This window comes from Amia ocellicauda, chromosome 21 (assembly GCF_036373705.1).
Source record: "Amia ocellicauda isolate fAmiCal2 chromosome 21, fAmiCal2.hap1, whole genome shotgun sequence".
Taxonomy (NCBI): domain Eukaryota; kingdom Metazoa; phylum Chordata; class Actinopteri; order Amiiformes; family Amiidae; genus Amia; species Amia ocellicauda.
The window spans coordinates 6,826,002-6,852,743 of NC_089870.1; the positions used below are offsets into that span (position 1 = coordinate 6,826,002).

The following is a 26,742-nucleotide window of genomic DNA, read 5'->3' on the forward strand; positions in this document are numbered from 1 at the left end:
TAATGAGTAATACAAATCTGCTAGGCTTTGATCTTTGAGAACACTTTCATTAGTTACATTAGTTAAAGTAAAACACGCAAGTTAAAACATTACCTACAGTTGATCTTTGTACTTTTTAATATATCCATAGGATAAACACAGCATGAATCGGGGACTTAAAACAATTGCTGGAAATGCTGGAGAGGGCAGTCTTGAGGCCAACTCACGCAAACTCCAACTTTCAACAGAAATATTTACACCTTCTGCAAGGCTTGAGTGATTTCAAAGAAAAGACCTTTCAGAGAAGCTTACAGACAATTCTCTCCCTTCACGCCTCTCCCTGTTTTTACTGCATCACATGACTGGCCTAACTTTAACGAGATCGGGACCCTTAGTTTACGCCAGCCTGGGCCGTGTTTTCAAACGGGCTGCAATTTAAACACAGAATGTGGCCTACTTGCCGGGCAGAGGCCAAGATGGGGGCAAATTTCAGATCTGCACTGCACCTGCCAATTCCCTCCCCCTCCTGCCTGACAGAAGACACTTCCTCCTGGGGCAGCAGGCTCCTTCACATACCTTGTCTCCAGCCAGCACCTTGAAGGAGGCCATGACCTGGTCCGCGGTATCCGTGTCGGCCGTCTCCCGGGACATGAAGTCTATGAAAGCCTGGAAGGTGACCAGCCCAAGTCGGTTGGGGTCCACGATGCTCATGATACGGGAAAACTCAGCCTCCCCCTGCAAAAGAACAACAGTCCTCTTAGCCCGGCCCTCCTCTGGGGGATCATCTCACCACGGCTGGGAGCTGTAAACTCCCACAATACATTGCCCCATGCATTCCAGGCTGTAAAATCACATTCACAAAATTCTATAGAGAACCAGCATAAACATGTTGGTTGAGAGCTCTTGTTCTGAGTTTTGGAGAAGACCAAAGTCCAGACTTTTGTTACTTCTCAGCTGCAGTTTTCTGCCAAGTATTGATAGCTGCATACCAGACCTGCAACGTTAAATGTTCATAGCAATCAAGTCTGCTGGCAGGCCCACGAAATGTCCTGTTCTGTATTGACTTTGTCAGTAAATATTGCAATTGTCTATAGTGAAACTGTGAGCCTGTTATGAATGTCTTCAAATAATACACCAGAAACCATCAGACAGAAATTGCAGTCTGTGAATTAAGTTGAGATGAAAGAGGCGGTAAAGGTAGCTCAGTGTTTTGTTTCAAAGATCTGCGCCGTGTTCTGCAATTTATTTTGAAGAGCTTACATATTCTGAATGTCTTATTCACTCAGCTATAAACTGTGAGACATGGCAATACTGACAGCTTAGATAACAAATCAGACATTACTGCCCGAAGACATCATTAAATGACTGTCTGAGAACTCGACTGATGTGGACTGAATACTCTATGATTTCATTAAATACCATTAGAATTAAACTGAAACCTTTCGTTACATTTTCCGTGTATGCATTTACTAAAAGTAAACCTCGCAAATGCACATTAAGTAGAAAGAAAATGCATGGACCGGATGTATGCCTCATTCGAAAGCGAGTTTTAGAGTAGGCAGTTGCTTTTGAAGTTGAATTGCTGAAGAATGCTTTTTAGAATAACATCTGCTTTTTTGTCACGTCTTCCTTCGACAGTTTGCCCCTCACAGGAGTAGAGAGGAGAGCACTTGGTATAGCAGCCTGAAATTGGAGCAGGGTGCATTCTCCTCCTGATCTATAGCTCAGTTCTCTCAGTATTCAGCACGTCACTGAACCACACCAGTGAGCAAAGAGTTCAAACGTTTTTATTTATTTTTACCTCACCTCTTCACTTTGCTTTAGCGAAGAAGGAGAAAAAGGAGTTTGGTAGAAGGGGGCAACTTTACCAGGTTGTAACCCATTGAGATGAGGCAGGTTCGGAAATCTTCGGCATCCATAATCCCAGTTCTCTTCTATAGAGGTTGGGGGGGGGGGGGGTGGTAAGACAAACCACAGACAAGAGGTTTAAAGGGTAGGGGTGCGAGGTGGAATAGAGGATGAATCCATTAAAGAGCAGAAGGTGAAGAAAAAAAGGGTTGGAAGAATTTGATAGAATGAGGGGATCAAAAGTGGTGTAGAGGGGGAATCAAGCAGGATAGAGGGTGATGCCAATGAAGTGATAGAACAGAATGAAGAGTTTATTTATTGAGAGAGAGAGAGAGAGAGAGAGAGGAGGGAGGTTGAGGAAATAAGCAGAGCAGCAAGAAAAATGAAGATTTGGTGGATGATGAAGACATTATGGAGGGGGTAAACACGAAGGGGTAGATGGAGAGAGAGAAAAAAAAAAAGCAAAACAAAACAGATGTAGTTAACCCGGGCGCCCACAAGAGGGAGCAGTGGAGTACCTGTGCGTCGTTGGCGATATCAAAGCCCAGGCTGATCAGGCAGGCCTTGAACTCCTCCGCGCCCAGCGTCCCGGAGTGGTCCTGGGCGGCCGGAGCATCGGCAGCGGGTGGTGGGGTGTCGAGTCACACGGCATGCAGACCAGGGGGATGGTGAGGTTTGGGGTGGGGTGGGGGTTGGGGGTGCGTCATGCAGATTGAAGGAAAGAAGGGCGATGGGGGGGGGGCATGCACGAGAGACAGAGACAACAAAACAAAGTGCACAACAGTTAGACCTTGCAGTGGACATTCCTAGCAGGTTTAAAAAGGAGGGCTCGCCTCCATCACACGAAAATGCATTAATGCAGTGGCGGGCAGACGAGACCGTTGTGTGTGAGGTTGTTAACGTCTCCAACATCACTGAGTCCACAGCAAAGGGAAACCTCCGGCTCTGACCAGTGTAGTAGAAACGGACACCGTCGGGCTAGCTTGCTTTCTGAGACAAGAACACTTAACAAACAGGCCCTGAAACTGAAGTTAATTATGCTCCTGTTATACTTGCATTTAGGCTGATACATTTAAATTCACTAATGGCTTAAAGTATATTTAGAAAGCATGCCAGGGAAAGGTGCCTTCTAGTTGGAAAATCAAGCAATACTGACTGTACTTAACACTAAATTGACTGTACTTAATACCAAGTGCACTGGATAGAATCCTGAGGTTTCCCTTGAACAGTGAATGGTTGTATTAGTATCACTCTACAAACTCATGGCACCTGTACAAACTCATGGCATCTGTACACTTCGCAGTGGGCTTCAAACATCTATGAGTATTGTAATTCGTTAACCAAATTAATGTATAAAAATGAACCTTTTCCTGGAATTTTTATTCTGCCCCAGCAAAATCCACTGAATGAAGCGACACTCTTTATTGAAGCTTAATATGATTAAATCCCACTGTCCTTGTGTACAGATGCATTATGATAAACCTGGTACTTAAGACTCATTCAATTAGAAACATATGCTGGACTCAAAACATACAGTCAAATAGACGCCTCCAGTAAGATAGGTCTACAGATCACTCATTATAGTTCTAAACAACTGCACAACCAAAAACCTATGCGATGTCCATATCCACTCACCAATATTTGGTCAGTCTTCTCTTCATACTGACGTTGTCTAAATATGCAGAAAGTACCATCACATCTAAGAACTGTAAAACCCTTATTAAAATGTGAATCTAAAAGGCTTCTTTGTAACACCACTAGCTGGTAGGTTGGCTCCCTTGGATGCACATTTTATTCCGGGTGGAACTGTGACTTAAAATGACTCGATTTGCACGTCGTATTTGTAAGACAGAGATTCTCATTTGGTTTCCTGCTTTTTGACAGCTAGAGGCAGAAACCCCCGACGGTAACAAAAGACAGCTGAGAATCAGTCGTTAAGTAATTGTGACCCCCCCAAAAAAAGATACTGTATTTATACCACATGGATAACTAGGTTTCAATTCCATGCCTTTTGTACTAGGCTTATGCTAGAATAATGGAAGAAACAATGGACACTTTTGTTGCTGATCAAAGACCAAAACAAGAAAACTATATAAAGATGACCACAGCAAATGTCTTCCATACTTGGGCTGCATAGTTAGAAGATTAACAAGTACCACCACTGTACTTGAATGAATCAACTATTCAGAGTTGGTAGATGTGCATTAAGGAGTTGAACTATTTTCTAAGTGGATGGTTTTCAACTCTTTAAAGGAAGGCAGAGGTAGGATGTGTGCACACGTACACACACTTGCTCCTCTGTAGAGAGACCTCGGCCCCCCCAACCCTTCTTCTCCCTTCCCACCCCCTCGACTGACCCTGTCGAAATGGTTGAAGGAGGCCCTGAACTCGTTCATCTGGTCCTGGCTGATGCCTTTGGCGTCGCGCGTCAGGATCTGGTTCTCAATCTCATTGATGGTGCGAGCGATGGTGGTGAGGAGCTGCTCCCAGCCAACACGGATGTGCTGTTTAGACGGAAAAAAAAACAGAAAAAAGGTGGTGTGTTTTTATTCTCCAGTTTTAAGTATGAATCACTACTGTCTTACCCCATCAGTGGTATATAGTCATAAAAAGGACAAAATGGTGAATAGGTCTTACTGCAATGCATGTATGACTGTGTGACTGCACACTGATGTCCACTGCATGTTGAATGCATAGTTACAGAGCTCAGTATAGACTTGGCATTGACATTGAAGGTGCGTCAGTTACCTCCATGGTGTAATTGGTGTGCTTGTTGTCGAAAATGAGGGCTTCCTGAATGAGCTGGTGGTCTCCCTCCAGCTGGTCTATCTTTGGCTTGTAGTTGACGATGCTCTTCTCATACTGGCGCAGGTGGCTCAGCTGGTCCTCCAGTGTGCCATGCATCTCAATGGAAATGCGCCCAATCTCCTGCACAGAGAACGAGAGCACGGGCAGATAAGATTGTGAGCAGATTATCCCATGATATATTTTATCAGTAGATATATCAGTTCCCATACTCAAGATGAAAAGCATTTTAAATAATAAACAGATTCACTTGGCAGGATGAAGTTACCATTTACTCGAGTCGCTGAACCTGAGGAGCTCAGGGAGTGGGAGTACCATCTTTCAATCTGTTCACTCTACTGGCCTGGCTCCTATAGCTTGCTTTCTAAATCAGTGCCGCCACACAGACTTACCTCCATCTTGGTCTGGATCCATGGCCCGATGACATTGGCCTGGTTAGCGAACTGTTTTCGCAAGCGCTCGTTGTTCTGCTGCCGGGCGTGTTCCTCAATAAGGGCCTGGTCCCTCTGAGGAACCAGCTGTCTGACCTGTCAGTGACACAAAACGGAGTGAGATCCTGTAGTTTTGGCCTGTGGCGCAAACACACCCAGCAAAACAAGTAGGCCTCGGGCAGATCATGGGCCCTGTGGTACCTTGTCCCACTTGGCGTTGATTTCCTGGGGGTTGATGGTGGTGTAGGGGTTGGTGCCAGCCATGTTGACGTGGTAGGTCTGGACAATCTTGCTGACCTCGTTGTGGATGCCCAAGATGGCCTGACGTTCCTTGTCCGCCTCAGGCAGCGTAGCTTTGAACTGCTCGTGAGCCGTGCTGAGTCCCTGAAAACCATTCGCAACACTGGTGAGAATGCTGCACACCAATCCGGCCACCACCGCTGAACAACAGGACTAATCTACCACCTCTGGCCTTAAAACTACTTCAGCTACCGACTGCAAAGGGTCATAGGACTACACAGTAGGTGCAAATTGCTATTTATTCAGGTGTATAAGCCATCTGGTTCCTAGACTGGCCTCATTCTGTCGCCAGTGAACTGTGTGTAGATTGTCCTTTCCTTCAGGTTTTGCGAGATGCTTCCAAACAACAGAATTGGTATAAAATACATATTCACCCCCCTGAATGCTTCAAACAAAATGCCTTCTAGGAATATCCAAAGAACAACAGGTTAACATAAATTCATCACCTTCACCAACAATTTGTGAATGACTCTGTTGGCTTAGAATCCAGGCCAAGGACAACCCAATATCTCCCTGCTGCACTGTTTTGTATCCTCTCAACAACCTCTTCTGGCTAATTCTCTGCCCAGTCCCTCTACAAAGTGCTTTCCCCCTGTCCACCTCACCTGGATCTCCTCAATGGTGTGGACAATAAATGTGTCCTGCAGGTCTTCCATGGCCCCCTCCATCCAGTTGTTGAAAGGCGCCGCCCTTTTGGCAAACTCCAGGTACAGCTGGTCAATGGTCTCTAGCAGTTTCTCAGTTCTCTGCCAAGGAGAAACCGGTCAGAAGGCCAGTTCTGGCTTTTCAGTCACTTCAGGATCAAGCTATAGCTCAATAAGTGTCACAAATAGCAGAGAAGGATGTGCTACACTCCCCTCCAGTGTCAACTCTTCCAAACAGTGATGGGAGTCAATAAACTGCACAATCTGTTGAGCCCCTTCTTGTACTGGAACTATGTTTTTAGGAGGCCATCCCAAATCATTAATTGCTGTGAAAGGCCTCACCTGTAGAGCTTCACTGCGCTTCTGAGTCAGAGCGCCAAGGGAGTCCCACTGATCACATATGCGCTGGCATCGGGCATTGACACTGGGAGAGTCATAATAGTCCAGCTCACTGCACACAGGAACACAAAAGTATAAGACATTAACTAATAATAATAATAAAAAAGGGTTTATTTACATCTTTACAGAGAAATACTGTGAAACCTATAACCCCTCAATACCACACTGTTATGAGCCTGGATAGGAAACCCAGCAGGGTAGTATTGACTATACATTAACCAAATTAACTGGAATTGCTTACTTGAGCTCCTGTGCAATGGCCGCTATTTGCTCCACTCTGTCTTGGTGAGCAGCCAGGTCACTTTCGAAGGCCTCGTGTTTCTTCAGCAGAGCTTTGATCTCGGACAGGGAGGCGGTCTCAAAGTCCTTCTGCTGCAGCATTTCCTCCTTACCTGCAGGGGGAGCCAGGGAACACAGTCATTTAGGGGTCAGGGGACATCCATAACTACACAACACAAGGCAAACCAACGTAGTCTGCACAAGCAAGTACGTTCTGGAAACCTTCCTATAACTCTTAGTGGGATGTAAATGTCACCAACAAGATTGACATTGAAGATTTACATCACACTTTAGAACTTAAGTACATGTCCACAAGCACATGCTAACAGACCTTCTGTCCAGGCCTCGTGGATGGCAGCTTTCTGCCTGAATTTTTCTGCCAAGTGATCAAGCCTCTCCAGTCGCCTGATTTCGTTGAGTAGCCACTCCTCATAGCCCTTCTCAGCCTGTTCCAGCCCTCCCCAGGCGTTGGCTATGTCCTGTCAGGGGTAACCGAGGGGGCGTTAGCGCACAGAGGTTCGACAGTAATGCTGCCTTTAAGAATACGGAAGAGGCCACACTTACAGAGACCATCCGGCCCTCGGAAGGCATGAAGGCGGGGCGGTTGCTTAGGCGCAGCTTGGTCTGCAGGGTGTTGAAGTTGATCTCCAGCTGGCACTTCTCCTGCACTTTGGGGGGCTTGTGGAGCCTTCGATAATCCCGGAAGTCCTCCAGTTTCTGCTGCATGGCATGCATGGTGTTCTCTGGGGCTCTGTTCTCCAGCCAGGGGATAGTACGTCTGATCCATTCCAACAGCTAAGAGGAGCCAAGACACAACGAGCGTGATGGAGATGAACGGGACAGTTTGAGCAGAGAGGGAGAGAAAGAGAGGTGTGTGGGAGACCATTCAAAAGGAGACATACAGGACCAAAGGACTAGAGAACAGTACAGGAAATGGGGACAGCAAGCACCCCCATACTTGTATGCAACACTGGGAATGCTGGGACTGCTACCAACATCAGCCTACACAACTGCCGGTTGTTCTTCACAGATATAGGCCTTTTTTGATATGATTTTCCTTTTTTTTCCTTTGGATAACTCACTTTCAGAGTAATTTGCATTTTTGCCATTAAGAGGAGCAAAGAATGCAAGTTGCCCTCTCACCATTAGTTACAGTCTGAGACACGTATGTGGCTCTGAAGGCTCATGGGAATTAAATGGGGTGCTTGCAGATGCAAATTTTACCATTGGTGGCAAGAGGAATCAAGTGATTACGGAGATCCAGTCTGGGACATGGGAGATACGGACAGTCACAAAAAGGAACACAGAGCGGTGGCAGGTAGAAGCTGTCAACTCACATCACTGGCCAGCTTCTCGTAGTCTTCCATCAGCTGTTCATTCTCCTGGTTGACCGCCAGCACCTTGCAGATTCGATTGGCTGCCGTCTCGGCCTGAGGAGGTACACGCAGAGGTTAAGAAGACTGGTGACAGCATCACTACATCACCATGACAAAGCATTATGCAACTTATTGTAGCTCGTTACACCAAGTCCCAATAGCCTGACACTTTTTTGTTTGTTTGCTTGCTTCGAGTCTTTTCTGCCAAGAGCTGCAATGAGCTGAGCGGACACAAACTGCCGGGAACAGCTGGCTGATGCACCAAAAACTGCCCGATTCAGTTCTCCTTTCATGAATAAGAAATGTCCCGGTATCAGAGGCAGATGGTTTGCATGTTTTTATAGATGTTATTGAGGACAAGGTTCTTATTCACCTGTCCCTAGGGGTATATTTGATATGGGGCACTTTCCTATTACCTTCAGCATTAGGAAACTATTTGGTTATTGATGCCAAAGTTGTTTGTTACATGCAACCATCCATGTGTCTAGAACTTTTTTACTTACTCCACTTCTTTCAACTGTATGATTTGGGCGAATTAAAAATTTCCAAAAGGACTCTAAGGACAGTATCACTCAGGGACATATATATATATATATTATTGCTTATTATTCAAAATCTACAATGGATTCAATTCAATTTTCGTACCAGTGCTGCTTTCCCTTTGGGACTGTTCTGAAGTATTGATATTTTTTATATCCATGTAAGAATCAATAGTAAGCTGCTGATTAGTGGACTGTTCTGGTGTGATCAAAGATTTGTCAGGCTCAAAGCATATGTACATTTTCTCTCACAGGAATAAATACATACATAAATAAATACAAGATGTTAATATCCGGTCATAAACAAACATTCATATAAACAATAACAGACATAGCAGTAACAGAGAGATAAGATGAATATTGATAGGAAGAAGGAAAAACTAAAATAAATCTGGGCCAGACTTCTTAGGCAAAAGTAAGGTGTAAATTAATAGTGTGTAGACAATTGCTACAGTTTTTATGTCAATGTTTCCCCTCTGTTTTGTGCACAAGATAAAGCTCTCAACAATTGAGCGCAACAACGTATTTGCCTTTTTATAGTCGGTTAGCTTCTACTGCACCATTGAACTTATACAAGCTCTAAATGCATTTCAGATACAATTGACTTAATATTGACCACTATTATCCACTTCTGTACCGCAGCCGGGTTTTATTTGTGTGTATTTTTGAATCTGCCAAAATGTTTCGTTATCACAGAACAAATATCGTTAATTAAAAAAAACACGCAGAATGTTACTAGTCAATGGGTTTTGCTTTTTTGGCATCTTACAAGCAAAAATTACCACTTCAATATGGGAGGGGATGTGAAAACCCAGATGTGAAATGACTAAACAGATAGAAGGATATTTCCAAATGTAGAACGAATCATTTGTTAAGCATTGCGTGACACTTGGTGAGATTTATGACATCTTAAAGCCAAAGAGCCAGAGCGAGACTTCAGACTGAACAGACTGTGCTGCCATAAAAGGCGACGAGGCCTAGAGAGGAAATATATTCTGTGTGTGCTCATGAAAATATGTTGGGTTGTTTATTAGTAGTACGAACAAGCCCCCCTCCACCACCTTGGAAACCCCTCTGAAGATTGCAAAGCTCTTAAATACGATTGGATGTCTGGGATGATAACATATTAACATGTTTTCGGATTAAACTCAGCCAGTTCGCTTCGTGTGGAAAGAGGAAAGCACTTTAATTTATAGATTTGTCATGCTTTCTTCGGAGTCGGTGTTGAATAACGTTACTCGTAACGCTGCTACTGAATGGATTCCCCCCACAATCAATCCAGCTGTAGAGCATCTCAGTTCCAAAGATGGTTCGGACTATTAATATATCGACTAGCATCAAGCGCTGTAATGCACAAAGTGGCATTTCTGGCTTCATTAGGCCTCTGCAGAGTCCATGCTCCAGATCAATGCCCAGGGAAAGGGAGAGATGTGAATTATTAAGTTTCTACAATCCAAAGAAAGCCTGCCATCTTCCAAGAAAAAAAACAGAGCACAGGGTGTTCACCTCTGTCTACATCCTGGCAGTCTTTGCAACATCTCCCCATTTGATTTACATAATTTACATTTCGCCAGTTCACTATTGCCAAGATGACCAAAAAAGCTCATATGCGGTGTGCCAGTGTGAAATGAAAGTTCCCTCCCCCTGACAGATGGGCTGTTGCATTTTCAGGGGCAATTTCACAGAAGTCTTTAGTCTAGTCTGACAAGAACACGCTACATGCAGATGTGGTATGAAGTGCAGAGTGCGTGAAATTTGGGGAGCTGCGCAGCCATGGTAGAGGTTCCCGCTTATACGAAGTGGGGCGGATGTAATGCAAAATTCACTGCCTGTAGGCACAAAATAATGACACCATGGATATAATATTTTCTGCCTTTATGCTACGATCATTGACAGTCACAATTCTCGATTTCTCAATCTGGTTTTTGTTCCATGACAGCATCTAGCCTGCTGCTAAAACAAAATGCATTTTAACCATAGTTTTATGATTATCACAGATTATTATTTATTTTAACATAAGGTCTTTATAGAATACTTTGCAGCATACTCTGAATATATACTGCTTAAAGGATAGACTTAACTGTTTATAGGCTTAGCTACAAGTCACTTGGGTTTACTCCTTGTTTGGACGTTCATCTTGAAACACAGAGTTTTAGTCGGACTTCATCCTGTTTTTCCCCCCCCGTTAGCTTTTTACATGCTATGAACATCTGGAAAGAATCGACTCGTTTTGCAATCCTTCGAGCAGGCCAGCAAGAAGGAAATTCTTGCTTTGCAATATACATCTAAAAAGCATTTAAAACCCATGTGAATGACACTGGTAACTACTGTGAATTTATTTTATTTATTGGGACTGAATTCAATTCACATGTGTTTAGTATACACAAATGGCTTAGTTTCAGAATGGACTATTATTACTCCCCAGTTGTTTTCCACCCTTTTCCGTTGCAAGAAGGGAATCGGCACTGTTACCAATTAACGCAGCCTGTTCATAAAACATCTAAGCTCAGTGTTAAAGGACTACCAGTAAATTCTCCTTCAAACAGATGTTATTTCAGCAAAGGGGTCGCCAATATTATGTTCTGGAGTGTCTTTGAAAGGGTTTGGTTGAGTGCAACCATGGCGAGATATGCTCTTAAAGAAACAAACATTCCTCATTCATTTCCCACAACTATATGTCACAGGGAAAGTTTGTGTCCAACTATATTGAGGACCTCTGGAAACCCCCTTTACTCCCCAAAACTGTTTGTAATGCCTCTTTTCAGTCACCCACTGCTACAGAGAAATGGGAGCGGCTGCCACAAGGAGGTGTGCAAAGCGCTCACCTTCTGTTTGCCTGAGAATGCGTGGTAGTAACACGACACATAGGTCATGATGGCTTTCTCGTCTGGCCTCAGCGTGCTAATGATATCTGCGCAGGAAAGAGAGGGAGAGAGATAGCGAGAGAGAGAGAGAGAGAGAGAGAGAGAGAGAGAGAGAGAGAGAGAGAGAGAGAGAGAGAGAGAAAAACGCGCAGAGTAAAAGAGTGCAAAGAGAAAGACAGCAAATGACCACAAAACCAGGGAAGGAGCAGAAGGCAAAGCAGTCTCCAGTTTGAAAGGGCTGGGCTGGGTTGGACTGGAGCTTGGCTTTTTTGGTTGTGCTCTTTGAAGGGTTAATTTTGCATCAGTGGTTTTGCATCATGTCAGAGTTTTCTAGCCAAGGGATTCTGGGGATCGTAGCGGATTACTTTTAACTGCGTTCATTTCTGCAAAGGAGTCCCTCCTGGTTCTTCCCTAAAGACCAAAATACACATGGGAGTCGCCAGTTTCAAGTTCCACACACAAAAAGAGTGGTAAATTCAGAAACAATTAATTTACCGACCAGAAGAGGAAAAGGGGAAAAGGAAATGCTAATTTCAAACCATTTCCATTGAGCTCAACATTCTCAATTACATGAATCCTTTTCAACAAGGTCTATTCTGAAAATTATTTTTGAAACATTGCACCAAACTTAGTGCAGGATTGGAAAAGCCACTTAATCAGAAGTCTTATTAATGCTTTTTGCCCACAAGCTAAAAAAACAAAACAAGCATGTTACTATAGAAACACAAACGCAGATCCAAATATTGAAATTGACGGGGTTGTATGCATCTGAAGTCGATGTTCTGATATAAATTAATCTGTACACCAGACACAATTCAGGCAGCTGCTCATTCCTAAATGTTTAGTGTAATTCTAGGGCTGCTATCAGCCTCAAGATCTTAGGAAAGACACGCTGTGGGTTGGCAGTGTCTTTAATGTTTCATAGCATCAGACTTGTGTAGGCTCTCATGGAAATTTGAATGTGATGTCAGATCTTGGAGAGTATCAACTTGTTTTGCAAATCTAAAAATCTAATTTCCATGTCCCACTGAGGCTAGACCAGTATTGCTAGCTCTTTTATTGAAATATGTTGTTATGGAGCCAGTAACAATAAAAGACAAAAGCAGCAGTATTTCCAAAATCAGTAATTTTCTAATTTGAAAAAAGGAGTATTAACAGTACCTTTTCAATGCTTTTCTCAACTCATAGACTTCGTTTTTTCTTTGTGCTGATGAAATGTCATCCTTATGTAAGCACTGCCAATCAGCAATTCTTTCAGCACGTTCCCTGACGGTGCCTGATAACCTTGGCTTTTGAAATGACAAATCACTTCTACTGGCAGGTAAGCTTTTTTTAAACTGGCACTGTCCTTAAACCTCTGCCTATCATTTCCAGGCATAACCCCCTGTATAATGGCTCAATTACACATTAAGAGATATAACAGAGATGGCTACATATAAAAAAAATGTAACTGCTGCTCATGAATAATCCTCTCTAACTCCAGCGTACATTTTGATACATTTTTTTTTCATCAGGCCAATATCCCGATAAATCTTCTATATTAATTACTGGGTTTGTTGCGACAAGTGATTCAGACTGAAGCATGTGAAATAATGGGATGTCTGTGTTTTGGAATGCACTTAAGATGCATCTATATAACAGCCTTTAACAGAGATAAAGGATTCCCATTTAATATTCCCTTTCACTATACTCTAAAAGAAAGAACAGCAAAATCCAAGTGCAGAAAGTGAATTTTGAGGGCCTGAGTCACCCACTCAGATGCCCACATTCAAGTCTAACAACGCTGGCTTAAACGCTGATATGGTGGTTTGAACCACTTCCAGTCAAAGGTATGCCCTTTTTCCAAAGGAACCTGTTAAAACGGTTAAGATTAGATCACAGGGGCGGTCGTTCAGCCCACCATGCATAAAACAGGGAGTGGGTGGCAAAATGGAGACTGCTTATCCCACTTGGTGTGAGATTAAATTATTCCCATCATGCAAGTTGGTGGAGAGGCCCATGCTGACAGAAGCAGAGAGTGTTCCCAAGGGGAGGAGCTGTGAACTGGAGGGAAAAACCAGACAGTTTAGAGACAGAGGCAAAAAAAGGGGACTGTTGGGGTTGGAGAGGTGCATCCTGGGATACCTTCTGGGCGCCCGAGAAGGCGTGGTAGAAGCTAGAGACGTAGGTCATGATGGCCTTCTCATCTGGGCGGGCTGTGCCAACGATGTCTGCAGAGAGAGAGGAGGGAAAGGGCAGGGAAGGGGTGTGGTCGGAGGGGGGGTGAGCATGTTAAATTGCAAAGACATAAACCCTTCAGGCAAGAGCAGCCTTTGAAGGGCTACTTCTGGAAGAAATCTTCAGCGATGCCTCAAAATAAACTCTGCTACAAGATCATGTTGTCCCATCCGTCTTAGTGCAGAGAAATTGGGTGTATCATACGTTTTGCTGATCTGGTCTTAAGAAGTGAACTTGACTTAATATACATCTCTGACCGTTGCCTGAAATTTTAAAGATACTGGAAGATGAGCCATTAGGTACAACACAATCATAATATCAGGCTGCACTAAGTGTCTTAAAGTGAATTTGGCTAGACACCCTCAGGGAATGGTAGAACTGTATTGGCAAGAGGGAGAATAATACTTAATGGAGCATTCCTTCCTTTGTTGCTGATGCACCTCACTTAAACATGCACCACTCAACACCCACCACTCCCTGGCTCTTACCCTCAGCATCCAACATCTTGGGAATGTCAAGGTACTTCTCGGCCACATCGAAGGCTGTGTTCAGGTTGGTCATTGGATCGTCCTGTGTAAGAGTCAATGAGAGTCAGTACAATGTACAACGTGCAGAGTAGATTCAGTGTTTTTTTACTTGGTGGGTTGTTCTCAGTAAGCTTGCTGTTCAACAGCATTCATTACGAACAGCCTGTTGAGATGCCCTTGGACACTTGGGAGAATCTGGGCTTCAGCGTTTCTTTACACCAAACATTTTTCCCCACCGTAAAAGGGTCAGGAGTGCTGTTGCATTTCAAATACTCATTTACCAAATGCACAGAAATTAGGAAGACCATCTAGCACCTTCTGTCACTCGGGTGACACAGCTCTTGCCTAAGACTGGTATCTTGTGCAAAGCTTCCTTCCCGTGTATACAGAGATTTCTTTTTTTCAGCCCTTTTCCCCTGGAGCACTTGTGTAATGAAGTGCTGGGTTCTACCAGGAACGCTAGTCTCCTCAGGGCACAGAGATACGACTGTCTTGATAGAACTGTGCTAACGAGAGAGTCTCAGAAATGCCTCCCACCCCAGCTGACAGGAAATGGATCTACCGCACTGTGGGCCTGTGCTGCAGACGGAGAGCACAGACTCCTCAGTGTGGGTGGGTGTGGGTGTGCATTAGGCGATACCACGAAGGGTCTGGAGCTTAGTGGTGCCGTCTGATTAACTAAACCCCATCGCAGCTGTGATTCAGCTTTTCCCAGCTCGGCTCAGCAAGAAGAGCAGCCGAAGACTGCTGGGAGATGGGGGAGCAACAAAAAGAATCCGAGGGGTCCCAAGTGGTTCTAAAGTGCCCGGTCAATCTGTCATATATGGGAACTAGAATGTTTCAATTATTTTGTCCACAGCCTTCTCCTGGAAATGCCATTGTGTAATTTGGCCATTTTCAGGACAGCGGTTTAAACTTGTTCATTCGCAGATTGTTTCACTCACCTTGCGCAGTTTCCCGTAGTCGATAAGTTCAGGGCGATGCCTATGAATGAGTGCACAGAAGCCCAGACCATCTTTCCAGCTGTGTGGGGAAAGAGAGATAAAGAGAGTGATGAACTTTGGTGACAGGAAGGAGGGGGGGGCACAGCAGAGACCTACCTTAACAGGCACCCAATCACTTGCATATACTGCTGCAAAACTTGGTCTTAGTGGCCTTATGTTCCATTGTCAGGCACTGTCTTTACAGCTCTGTATCTTGGAAATTTCAAGACATCCAGCATATTTTAACCTCCATTCTTACACAAAGCACACACATTTGGAATATTTACCCCTTTGTACTACAACACCTGCATGACCTTTGAAGCAGCTGAGGAAAAAGCCATAGACTTGTGGAAAGTAAAGGTCAGACTACATTTATGCTTAACTACACAAGCACCAATGAGAAACTCGAGATTATAAAAGAGGACTGTTTTACACTAACTAATGTGTAATCCTATGCGTACACACTGAAACCCCATGCAATTCACAGATATCTGAAGTTTGCCAATTGGGCTGCGAGGTAGAGGTTTGAGTGGTATTAGCAAAATATTTGGTCACGCGACGACGGGCCTAAACAGCACAGGATTCAAATGAAATTTCACCTGTGTCTTAGTTTGTCCATGACACACAACATATTCTGCATTTGAAGCATTTGCCCAAAGCTTCAGAAATACGCTAATCTTTTGGGTGTCCAAAGCAAAGCACTATAAACAACCTATTCTGGGCTTGTACCAAAAGACCCTCTCTCAGCCGTGATGTTGGGACTTACTGAAAAAACAGCCCCTCCCCCACACACTATTCCACTTCCTTATGCTATTTTTTTTTTCTCTCTCCACTTTGTCTTGCGAGAGAGAAGCACGTACCCCAGATATAAAGGAGACCCACATTCCTTTATGTGGGCTGAAGGTCACCTGTGTTCATATGCCCCCCAGATTGACGTCTTCAGTGAATCAAAGCGTTCAGTCTGATGAGCGGAGTTGTGTTAATGAAAAACAATGGTGGCAATGTTAAATAAGCCACTGCTACAATATGTGCAGTGATTGTGACACAGATAAGGAAAGTATTGTCTTCCTTCCAAGTGCACCAGTCAGTTGAGAGGCCCATTCTTATGGGCAGCAGAAGATGGAAGAATCTTGTACTACATGTACCTCTCTTTTCTATGAAAGGCATATTTAAAACAAATTCCTAGTGTGATTGTCCTTATTTAAGCTTTAAGCAATATAAAAAAAACACAATGTGACAGATGCTTTTTTTTTTTTTTTGCAAAGCTGATATGGCTTCCATCAAACTGAAAACGTAACATCTCTCTATATGAACTTGAAAGATGCATTGATCACCTGAACTGCCATTTTGTTAAATGGCTCTGAGGATAAGTAAGCTGCAATTCCTGCAACAGATGAGGAAAACACAGAAAGGAATATGCAGCCCTTCACATTTGTCTGGCTGTTAGAACTTCAAGCCATGAAGTCTTACAAAAAGACATCATAATGTGTTTTTTTTCCCCCACTAAAGCATACTGGTGTGGGGAAAAAACCTGTTTGTCTCAGACCTTTCATTTCCAATATGGTCTCCTGCTCCGGCTCCCCATTCCCAACACAATAAATCACACTAAGCTGATCCTACCTGATGTGAAAGTTCTGGATGTTGACATTCTTGTAGGGAGCTGTCTTTCTTTGGCACCACAACAGCAGGCCCTCCTTGGCAGAGGTTTCTGTGCCGAAGGCAAAACATACAGACAATCGGATACGGAAAAAAACTCCTAAAATGACTTAGCACACATACCCCCCCTTGCACTCAAAAATGTATCATTATTATACTTCATTAAACCTAGCAAATCAATAAACCATGTTGTTTGGAGAGTGTTATCTTGACAAAACAAAAAATATATATTAGGCCACACAGTGTTGTTACAGTTGCAAAATAGGTTTAAAATGTCAACTAGTATGCCAAAAACTAAAAGTACAAATCACACTAATAGGAAATACAAATGCAAATTCTTCACACTTCTCTAGTACACCGATAATAACCTTTGTCTGTGTTGGCTCTCAAATCAGAAAGGGTTCTAAGCTTCAGGACATTCAAATAATTGTATTACAAGCTAACTGCACATGGTGGCTAACAAGATTATTGTATTACACACAGATTTTACTACAATTATTACATTGACTTGTATTCATGTTTAATTGAATGTAATTATTCCAGCTAGTTGAGCAACGTCTACTTTATTGGTCCAGTGTGAGGCTATGGGTTTTAAAACGCCAATTAATGTGATGCGCTCTTTACAGTGCGAGTCAGATGCATGGTTCAGGGAATTCATATAGAACTCATGGTTCAATGGCATCGATCCGGTTACATCCCCAGTGCTCCACAATGTCATTATACGAGGCTTGCATGGCCCCTTAGGTGAAGCGTCCAGCGTGCAGAGAGAGGGTCTACCTTCCACAGAGATGTCCTGAATGGCAAAGCGGAGGATGATAGTCCAGATCATTCCCAGGGTCATCTTAGCATTGCCGTCCACAATCTCTGTGGGGAGGAAAAAACGTTTAAATTTCACCACAACACTGTATTAGAGCCATGCCATTTCTTTTTCAAACACAGGGTGGAATTTAGAATATAGGAATATGATGACCTACAAAGCTTTTTCTGCTCTACATGTTCCCAGTCAAAACATGATTGATTAACAGGCCCTGCAAACCAGCCATAACAAGGAACATCCCCCTGTTGAAGTTCAGAAATGGTGTAATAACTGTGCCACATTAAGAAGTTAGATTGTCCAGCTAGACTCTGCCAAAGTTTATTATTGGGTTGTTTTTTTCTCCGGTAAAGGGTTTTGCTCAGTTTGAACTCACTGAGTTGGAGAAGTGCTTGGCAAAGCTTGGGGCTGAGGGTGCTATTTCTCCAAACTATTCAATCGTTTACCAAGTGATGGTATGCTCTTAAACATTTCTGACCGAGCTGGAATTTCTCTAAAGTATAAAGTGGAGTATAGGTAATCAGAAAATACAGGTCAAGGACACAACTCTGGACACAAAACTGTCCCATCACTGTGCAGGTCCTAAAGGAACTACTGAACACACTGCAGGTCAGGAATCTGATACGGACCTTATGAAACGCATCCGCAGGCCAGCTCTCTAGTATTGAGCTGCTTTGCATCCTGCAGCCCAGCACTAACCACAACTTTGAGACACTAAAAGGCTTGCGCTGACCTTTCCTAGGGACTTACGCAGACCCTGCACCGCCGCCACTCAGATCTCTATAAGTGCTTTACATTCAGGATTAAAGTATTTGCCCCTAAATTAATTATTCATTTCTTAGCCCTAATCTTATTAGGGCTCCATGACTGACCTCGCATTTTGTTTAAAGACGGGGTGCTAATTCAGAGTGCTTTCCTGTTTGACTGTTTCTTTGAAAGACAATGAAAAAGAAACCAACGCAATGCAGGTAATGCTCTCATTTTTTGTTACAATCCCTTACCTTCCACATCTACAGGCACAACATTGTCTGGTTTCATGAACCTTCAGCTGCGATAAGGTTTTAATTGTTGTGACACCGAAGAGAACTGGGTGATTTTTTAGGTATTTTTTTTTTTAAATCAACCTCAGAACACTGATATACTGGCTTTTTTTCCCCATTTATTATTATTTACCAGGCTGATGACTTATCCAAGGGCACTTACACGAGATGCAACGTAAAGCATGATAAATAGAAGGGATAAGAAATAAGAATTTCAAGGCTTCTAAAATGTAAAAGTGATTTCAATTCAGTTCAGGAAACAATGCTGAAATACAATACATGGGAGTGTAACAGCAGTTGGGCGGGGGGGGGTACAACCGATTGTAGGATCTACATGTGCATCCTGAAGAGGCGAGTTTGTATTCATGCTGGGAGATGAGAGGGTGATGGCAGAGTAGGGGGAAGGTGCAAGTAGTCACAAGTAGGCAATGAGTCAGGAAGGGAGCGGGGGAGAGGACTGAAGATTATTGGTAGTTTGTTATTAATGGTTATCAACCATTAATCATGATGCAAAGACAAACTACTGCTATAAATCTTGAAAGAAAACAACTACAACAGCAGCAAAAACAACAACAACAACAACAACAACAACAACAACAACAACATGAAAACCCTAATAAGATTAGGAAGAAATGGATCAATCAACTTTGGAGCAAGCAAATCCGTGTAAATCCCACTTTGGACCATCTTCTCTATCCCTTCCCTCTCTCTCTCTCTCTCTCTCTCTCTCTCTCTCTCTCTCTCTCTCTCTCTCTCTTTTTCTCGCACACCAGTGTGTGTGGAGCCGAGCTACATATTCAGGCAGGGGTGTTCAGATCTGCTAATCTGTCTGGAATGCAGTCGTGGCTTAGTCCCTCTTTATTCCAGCCCCTGTGTGGATTAACCCGCAAAGCCTGGCCTGGCTAAGTGAGTCCCTGACAGACAGATTAACCCCTTCACGTCAGCCCCCACTCCACTCCTCAGTCAGATCCCTAAACAGTTAATTACCAAGTCTGGGCACATGGACCCAATCCTGATTAACTCTTCAAGAGTTAATGCTATGCTATGCTATGCTATGCTATGTTATGCTCAAGAGTTTCATTATACCCATAGTCTGCAAGAGTTGCATGGCAGTAACCATTGTCAAACATACAGAGGGTAAATACTCAGGCATTGCAATTGACACTCTTTCAGAAGCTGAGGTGTATAGATGGATCCTCACAGAACAGTTCAAAAGAGATCTACAGAGTCATAACTTAAGCAAGATGAAGCAGTCCAAACATTTCACTGTTAAGTACATGAGTTGACTCCCAAACATAAATCCTACATGTTTGCTCATTCAGCGAAAGACTCCTGACAAAAATGCACACGTTCACAACACGGAATGTGAATGGAATGCAGACTGTGTCATACTACTGAGCTGAATGAAATGAGCAGTTAGAATGGCATGGGAAACAAAAACCAACAACATTGAAATAACGTACAATGGTGTGGGATGAAAAGAGTGGACGGGGGGGTGGGGGTGGGGGTGTTGGAACTGACTTTAATGGGTTTTTATACCTTGTCAATTTGATTGTCAACTTAAAAGGAAACAGAAACAGAGTTTTATTATTGCTTCGTTAGTCAAGGCGAGAATCATCGTATGGTTACTTAAACAGAGCAATTTCGAGCAAATCTGTTTCCAGAGCAGAAGAAGGGTGGTCAAAAAAAACTGCACTCAACAGCAATGAGAAAACATTTAAAAACTGGTCTAAAAAGTGGATAAAACTAAACCTTTATCATAAAACAAGAAAAAGGTCAAAGGTAAATACACCTACCTTCAGCTCCAATGGACACCAGTTTAACCCCTTTACTGGCGATGAAGTCCAGAGCTTTATTAACATTGGAAATCTTGTGAACTCGCATCTTGCCTCGTTCAGGTTTAGCCAGACGCTCACCTGCACCGAAAACACAAACGAACAAGCTCAGAAAAACGTATTTGTTTGAAAACGAGTTTGAAAACAGCAGATCAACTAAGCACATCCTGCGGTGTCTGCGGTGACGCATGAGGTGCAGTGATATTCTGAAGCAGACACTAGCATTTCTATGAAGTCCTCTTTGGAGGGTTTTTGGACAGCGGCAAAGTCTCTAGCATATTTCCAGAACAGTGCTAGAAAATAACCAGGAACTCATGACAGTATGGGGCTTAGTAGTGATGGCTAAACCCTGCACCTGGAGTGTATCAGTCTTGTGTTTCTTGTCCAGTCTTAAGCTCTTTATGACTTAACCGAATGAATTATTTGGTTTACGGTCGAAGTAGATTGCATCTAAGTCATTAGTCATTAAATGCTTAAAGATACCTATAAGGCAAGCAAAGCAAAACTGCAGTGCTGTTGCTCTCCAAAACCGGTCAGCAATCACCTACAGGAAATTCAGCCTCGTTGCTACTATATTACAGATTTAAAATAGATGGATTGGCCAATTGCACATGGAAAATAATGACTTCATATGCCTATGATTTCTCTATCGTAGTCACCGCAGGGTCACTGACTCACTCTGAAGTCAATGCCTAGATGGTTTCAGAGGGAAAGCGATCAATTTGGTCATTAAAGATTCATGCAGTCAGTGCAGAGAGGTAAGCAGGTGATCGTAATGAATATTGACATTCAAATATATCCCAAGGATTCTCCATTGCATGTATTTTTTAAATATAAATATAACTGCTGATTCACTCTTAACCATTACCTTGAAGCAGGCTACCAGCTCAATAGTCTCCTTTTAAACTTATACTTTGGCAACAGCTCATATAAAGTACATGTCCTAATGCTGCATTTACTACATATTCATGTTCTGCTTCCCAGAAACACTGATGCCAAATATAGCAAGATAGTTTATTTATGAATTGCTTGAATTATCATAGAAAATATAGACCACACATGTGTTTGTTTTTTTCAATTTGTCTTTAAAAAAACAACAAAAAAAGGAGAAATAAACGACTGACAGCAACAGCACTGTGAGGTTCTCAAAAAAGGATTTCAGATGCATCAACACTTCAGCCAAGGTGCTTATGACTTGTTCCCTTACTAATACATAACGTGGGAAAGCACAGCATCTTTCTGCACATCTTTCATTTTGACACAGTGTCATGAACACTCAGGGAGTTCATTTCCAGTAACTTTTTTTAAACCTTGGAGACCGTGTAGCTCATTAAGGTGGACAACAGAAAATAAATTTGCATGGCCATCACCCCTGAAAAGATAGTAATGTAGAAAAATGTAAAGTGGAGGGAAAGGGGTTACCTGAAATGACCTCTAACAACAGCATCAGCTTGAGTCCGTCCCGAAAGTCCTCCTCGATGTTCTCAATCTGTGTCCCAGCCTTCCGCAGGTGAGAGTTGCACCAAGCCGTGAACGTCTACAAAGTGAGAGAGAACATTGAAGAGCACATATATAAAAGCAATAAATGACATTTTGAAGATTCCGTGGCCAAAAGGCAAGCGTTTGGCCACTGAATCTCAAAAATGTATTGCTTTTCATCATTGTAGGATGTCGTTTTTTTTTTTTTTTTAAAGCAAATCTGAGGCACTTGCTGTACAGAAAGTACAGAGTAAAACCTTGTGTCCTTTCTTCGGATTTGTTTAGTTTTCTTTTTTATAACATTGATTCTGATCATATCGATGTTTCGCTGAGAACAAATAATGACGATTGCACAAAACGTGAGTCATTTGATTCCCATTTTTAAAACTAGCTCTCCACAAGGTTGCTTTTAATAACAGAGCAAGTAAGAACCAACTTTATCAGCTTAGGTACAGGAAGTCCTTATGTTTACAAAACACGGCCAGACTTAGTCTGAAGAAATGGTGGGTTACGCAATGTTTTAAGGCTGAGCAGACATTAGAAGAACAGCTCTGAGCACTTCATGCAGCAAAAACGACATGCCGCACTTAATGGACAGAGCAGATCAGTGAAAGGAACCGCTCAATGTGACTCAAAGTTTTGTTGAATTTTCTGCCATTTTAGGAGTGCTTTACGTCACCGAGAAGTCCAGTATGGGAATGAGAATCCAGCTGGTGTGGCATGATGGTGGTGGAACATGCCAGAAGGTTGTTCTCGCCAAAGAGAAAACATTCTGGAGTACGATCATCAATGGTGTCCACACACAAAGCTTCAATGGGCCACTGCGTGCAGGGGATTCCAAAGCATTATTGGCATGCTAATGGCTGCTGATGGTAAACAGCTGTGCTCAGTCTTCTGAAGTTAAACAGGAGCTGCCATATGAAATAGGTTTATCACGCACCACTAAAAAGCCATTTTAGAGATCTTGAAGCAGTTGCCCACAATCTGAAGCTGACGTCTCTTTTCCATTTACCACCAAGTGTAAGTTGTGGGCCATCTAAAAATGGGCCCAGTTTGTTTCCATGCGCCCCAGAACCACATTAAAGTACTCTGTAGTCCGATGGTTTGAATTAGACCGGGAAGGAATTCAATTCGGATTGCTGGACTCTGTAATCCTGAATAATACATTTTAAATCAATTGATGAGCTAATGGATAAAAAGAGGAGACTTAAATGGTTAACCAATTTAACAGTTTTTAGAGGGGGTTGTAGTGGTAAAACTATCAAGTCCATAGTAAATTCATTCTTGCACATTTGGTGCATCTGCCAATTCATTGACAGCATTATACTACAAGAGTCAGGCGCTTTTCACCTTAAAGGGAGGTGTTTTAAAATATGAAGGTCAGATGTGCTACGTACAATTGTTGCGAACACTGGGCAGCAGAGAGATATACAGCCTGTGGTTTTGAATGACGGCAGAGTAGTTCCAGTCACATGCGAAGCGAATGGCCTAACACGGCCAGGCCCAAAAAAGGCAAAACAAACAGAGAACTCGGATAGGACAGCAGCACAGTCACTGAAAGGCTGCATAATCACACCAACCAAGAAAAGCCAACTGCACTTCCTCTTACTGGGTCTCTCCACTGTTGTTTCAGGTGAGAAAACGCACAGACCAGCCGTGTGAATTCATCTCACAGCGGCTCTTACATGCAGAGGGGCAAGTGAAAGGGGCTGGGGGTGCAATGACAGGCTGAAGTCGTCACATGATTTGTACAAGACAAAAGCAAGCACTCAAAAATGGGATCGATAGCAGCCTCAGACCCACCCAGGATGGATTAGTTTACCCATCACCTGAGTTTCCCTTGCACATAATTGCCTCATTTCGCATCCTATTGTGCGATGTACAAGACATTCTGTTTTCAGTTTCTGCTTAGGTTGTACTTTGCCATGGCAACTGCCTGTTCCCGGAAAAAAAAAAAAAAAAGAGGTTCATCAGAGACTGAATGTAAGGAAATGATACTGGCAACGATATTACGATTGTATGATCCCACAATCATTTTAAGCATAATATGAAACAATGGATTGTGTTCCTTTCTTATATTTATCTTCCAGTGGAGGATAAAGTGACGGGTGGGGCTCCAGCAGAACATTATATGGTCATGTCAAGTCAAAAGTGTACGATCCATAACATCACAAACTAGAGAGGGCATAGTAAAAGCATGTTGAAGCTACAATGCAAAGCTTGTTGGAAGGACTGAAAACACCCTAGGCACTTAAGGATTTCCTAATCAGATGTAGCACTGTATGTTTGCATATTCGTCAGAGATCTAATGAGAACCTATCCCATGGCACTATAACCACAGGGCCTATATTTATACATATTTGGATTCATTTATACGATTTGTGTTGTGTAGGAGTCTGAATAGGAGTAGTCCAGTACTCTAGAAGTTGGTGTGAGTAAGCCGGAGCGGCTGCAGTGTTATCATCATCACCCGACAAATCAGGCCATCGTCTCAGTCCTGTAACAGGGCGCACAGTATATAGCACTCAATAGTTTGTTCAGTTTCAACTCGAGCAAGCATGTATTCACACCATCCCCGGGGTCCAATGCCACATGATGTATGGTTGGAAAACGCCTCATCTCAGATTAGTTCCTCAGATATGGCGGGGAAAAAGCACATTTGTCTGCTGGGGTGTCACAAAAAGTAAAAATACACAATGTTGGTCTTTAGAACATTACTTTATGTTCGGATTTTCATTCAGCTCTGAGACAGCGGAGTTGCCCGATTTGTGTTGACTCGAAACGGACTATTTAATTTGGGAGGAGAAGTTCAAATTAGGTGTCCTTTAATTACGGACATTCATGGTCTCATGATATTCTATATAAAAAAGAAAAAAATGCCAAATACAGTAAATGGAAGGAAATAATGCAGCCAACCCTAAAATATCTCTCACTTTTAAAAATCGGTGTCCCCTCCCGTTCTATTGTTTAACTGTCAAGATTGCTGCTCTCGCATTAGTCTACTCCCAAGCTTGCTGAAATGCTTTGGGGTCCTTCATTTGGGTGAAATGGTCGAACTCAAAGTGAGTCATCCACAAAGAGCGTGCTCATAGGCCGGCTTATTTTAATGTGCCCACATACAGCAAAGGAACCGCAGTTTATCAGTCCCAAGAACACGTATGACATTTACCTTCCTCCCTCATTAAATCTTCAGGTTTTAGTTTAGTTAAACGGCAGGGGAACCTAAACAGAATACCAGAAGGCAAGATGCATGTTTAGATTACTTCAACATTAGTGCAATGTTTCAATTCCAGTACATTTCTCCAGCAGTGACGATTGTAGGACATACTGCAAAAGAGAAAAATAATTTCTAGGTCATAAATATCTCCCCCCATTAATTTTTTTTGCAGGCTCTTCCATCCTAAACTGTATACACTGCGGTCAAGTGCACCATAAATTTGGAGACACAATCTGCGCTGGAAGCCATCCAGAATACTTCCATTTTGCCAGTTTTAACTTCCAACACAGAGGTAGAAGAAAATGAAAGGAGCAACTGACTTTTACAGCATATACGAACAGTTGTGTCATTAAGCTACCAACCTCTGGAAATATCTATCGGAAACTAATAATGGTTGCTTTCCTTCAGAAGCCTGCCAGTAACCCCCCACCTCCCCCCTTCCCCCTCTCCCCTCCTATCGACCCTCCCAGATCCCCGCCTGTCCGGCCTGTTCACTTTCTGCTATCAGCCCGGCTCGCAAAACATTTCCTGCTTCACAGCCAGCCCCATATTTGTACAATCCTTTCACTCAAATCGTCCCGCTTCCAAGAACACGGACAACCCCCACCTCACACACACAGGGAGGAGGGCTCCCAGTTATTGGCACAGTATCTGACACAGGAAAACAGCTTTCAGCACTCAAGCCAATTTTTCGAGCTGAATTCCAGCTTTGGAAAGCTGAGGCCAGACAGCAGTTTTTTTTGTTAGTTTTTTTTTAAGTGAAATATTTAAAATGTATACATATAAATGATCATCTTTCTTATACAATAATCCAGCAGTCAAGAAATATCCTTGAAAGCTTATAATAAATACATAAAAAACATCACTGCTTTAAGGAAACCAACTGTCTTCTGGAAACGTTACCCTTTACAGATTTTCATATCTTTGTTCATATAATTTAGTGCATGTTTAGTGGTCCTTGGGCTGCCAAGTTCCATGTTGCATTACTCTTAAGCCTCAGTAGATTGCCCTCCATTCTGAATGACCTATAGCCTTTGAACCCTAGCCACATATGAACACACCACTGGGAGTTCACTTTGCCATGGGGCATACCTTCTACAGGGAGCTCAACTGAGATGACTAAACTAATCTTGTTTAAAAACTTAACCTGTACCTTAAACAACTGTCTGTCTCCTTCAGTGCCACAAAGGAAACATAAATGTCAAGAGCAGTGGAAAACATTAAGACTGGAAGGAACTGTAGAAACCCATTGAGCTTCAGCAAGAAAAGAAAAACACATTGTAAATCCAGACCATTAAATGCTTCTGTTATTTTATTTAAACTGAAGTTTAAATAGGTTTCCTTTCTACTTCTTCTTCTTCTTCTTCTTCTTTTTTAACAAGACATCCTTTTGAATTTGAAATTAAGCAAACTTGTATTACAAAATCTCTGAAGCCCTCTCCTTATAGTGTTTCATCACTATTCCGATGATGGCTTTACTGGCACTGAATGGGACGAGATGTTGCACCAT

At 42.8% G+C, this 26,742-nt stretch overlaps 1 protein-coding gene across 4 annotated transcripts in view; it reads right to left on the reverse strand.

The window, feature by feature from the left end:
• Window positions 1-26,742, reverse strand: part of actn1 (actinin, alpha 1) — a 45,280-nt gene that overhangs the window by 600 nt on the left and 17,938 nt on the right. Inside the window, exons 2-20 of one of the 4 annotated variants that reach the window (XM_066694709.1) lie at window positions 21,959-22,073; window positions 20,498-20,617; window positions 17,625-17,711; window positions 16,812-16,899; window positions 15,153-15,231; window positions 14,170-14,251; window positions 11,426-11,511; window positions 8,023-8,115; window positions 7,250-7,480; window positions 7,017-7,164; window positions 6,648-6,798; window positions 6,350-6,458; window positions 5,969-6,109; window positions 5,265-5,447; window positions 5,025-5,159; window positions 4,576-4,755; window positions 4,185-4,331; window positions 1,848-1,913; window positions 556-714 (exon numbers count right to left, since the gene is read on the reverse strand). In XM_066694709.1, the coding sequence (XP_066550806.1) occupies window positions 556-714; window positions 1,848-1,913; window positions 4,185-4,331; window positions 4,576-4,755; window positions 5,025-5,159; window positions 5,265-5,447; window positions 5,969-6,109; window positions 6,350-6,458; window positions 6,648-6,798; window positions 7,017-7,164; window positions 7,250-7,480; window positions 8,023-8,115; window positions 11,426-11,511; window positions 14,170-14,251; window positions 15,153-15,231; window positions 16,812-16,899; window positions 17,625-17,711; window positions 20,498-20,617; window positions 21,959-22,073 (2,400 nt within the window). Of the gene's footprint in view, window positions 1-555; window positions 715-1,847; window positions 1,914-2,345; window positions 2,427-4,184; window positions 4,332-4,575; window positions 4,756-5,024; window positions 5,160-5,264; window positions 5,448-5,968; window positions 6,110-6,349; window positions 6,459-6,647; window positions 6,799-7,016; window positions 7,165-7,249; window positions 7,481-8,022; window positions 8,116-11,425; window positions 11,512-13,588; window positions 13,675-14,169; window positions 14,252-15,152; window positions 15,232-16,811; window positions 16,900-17,624; window positions 17,712-20,497; window positions 20,618-21,958; window positions 22,074-26,742 lie in introns of all 4 variants that reach the window. The other 3 variants (XM_066694707.1, XM_066694708.1, XM_066694706.1) reach the window with 3 other exon arrangements.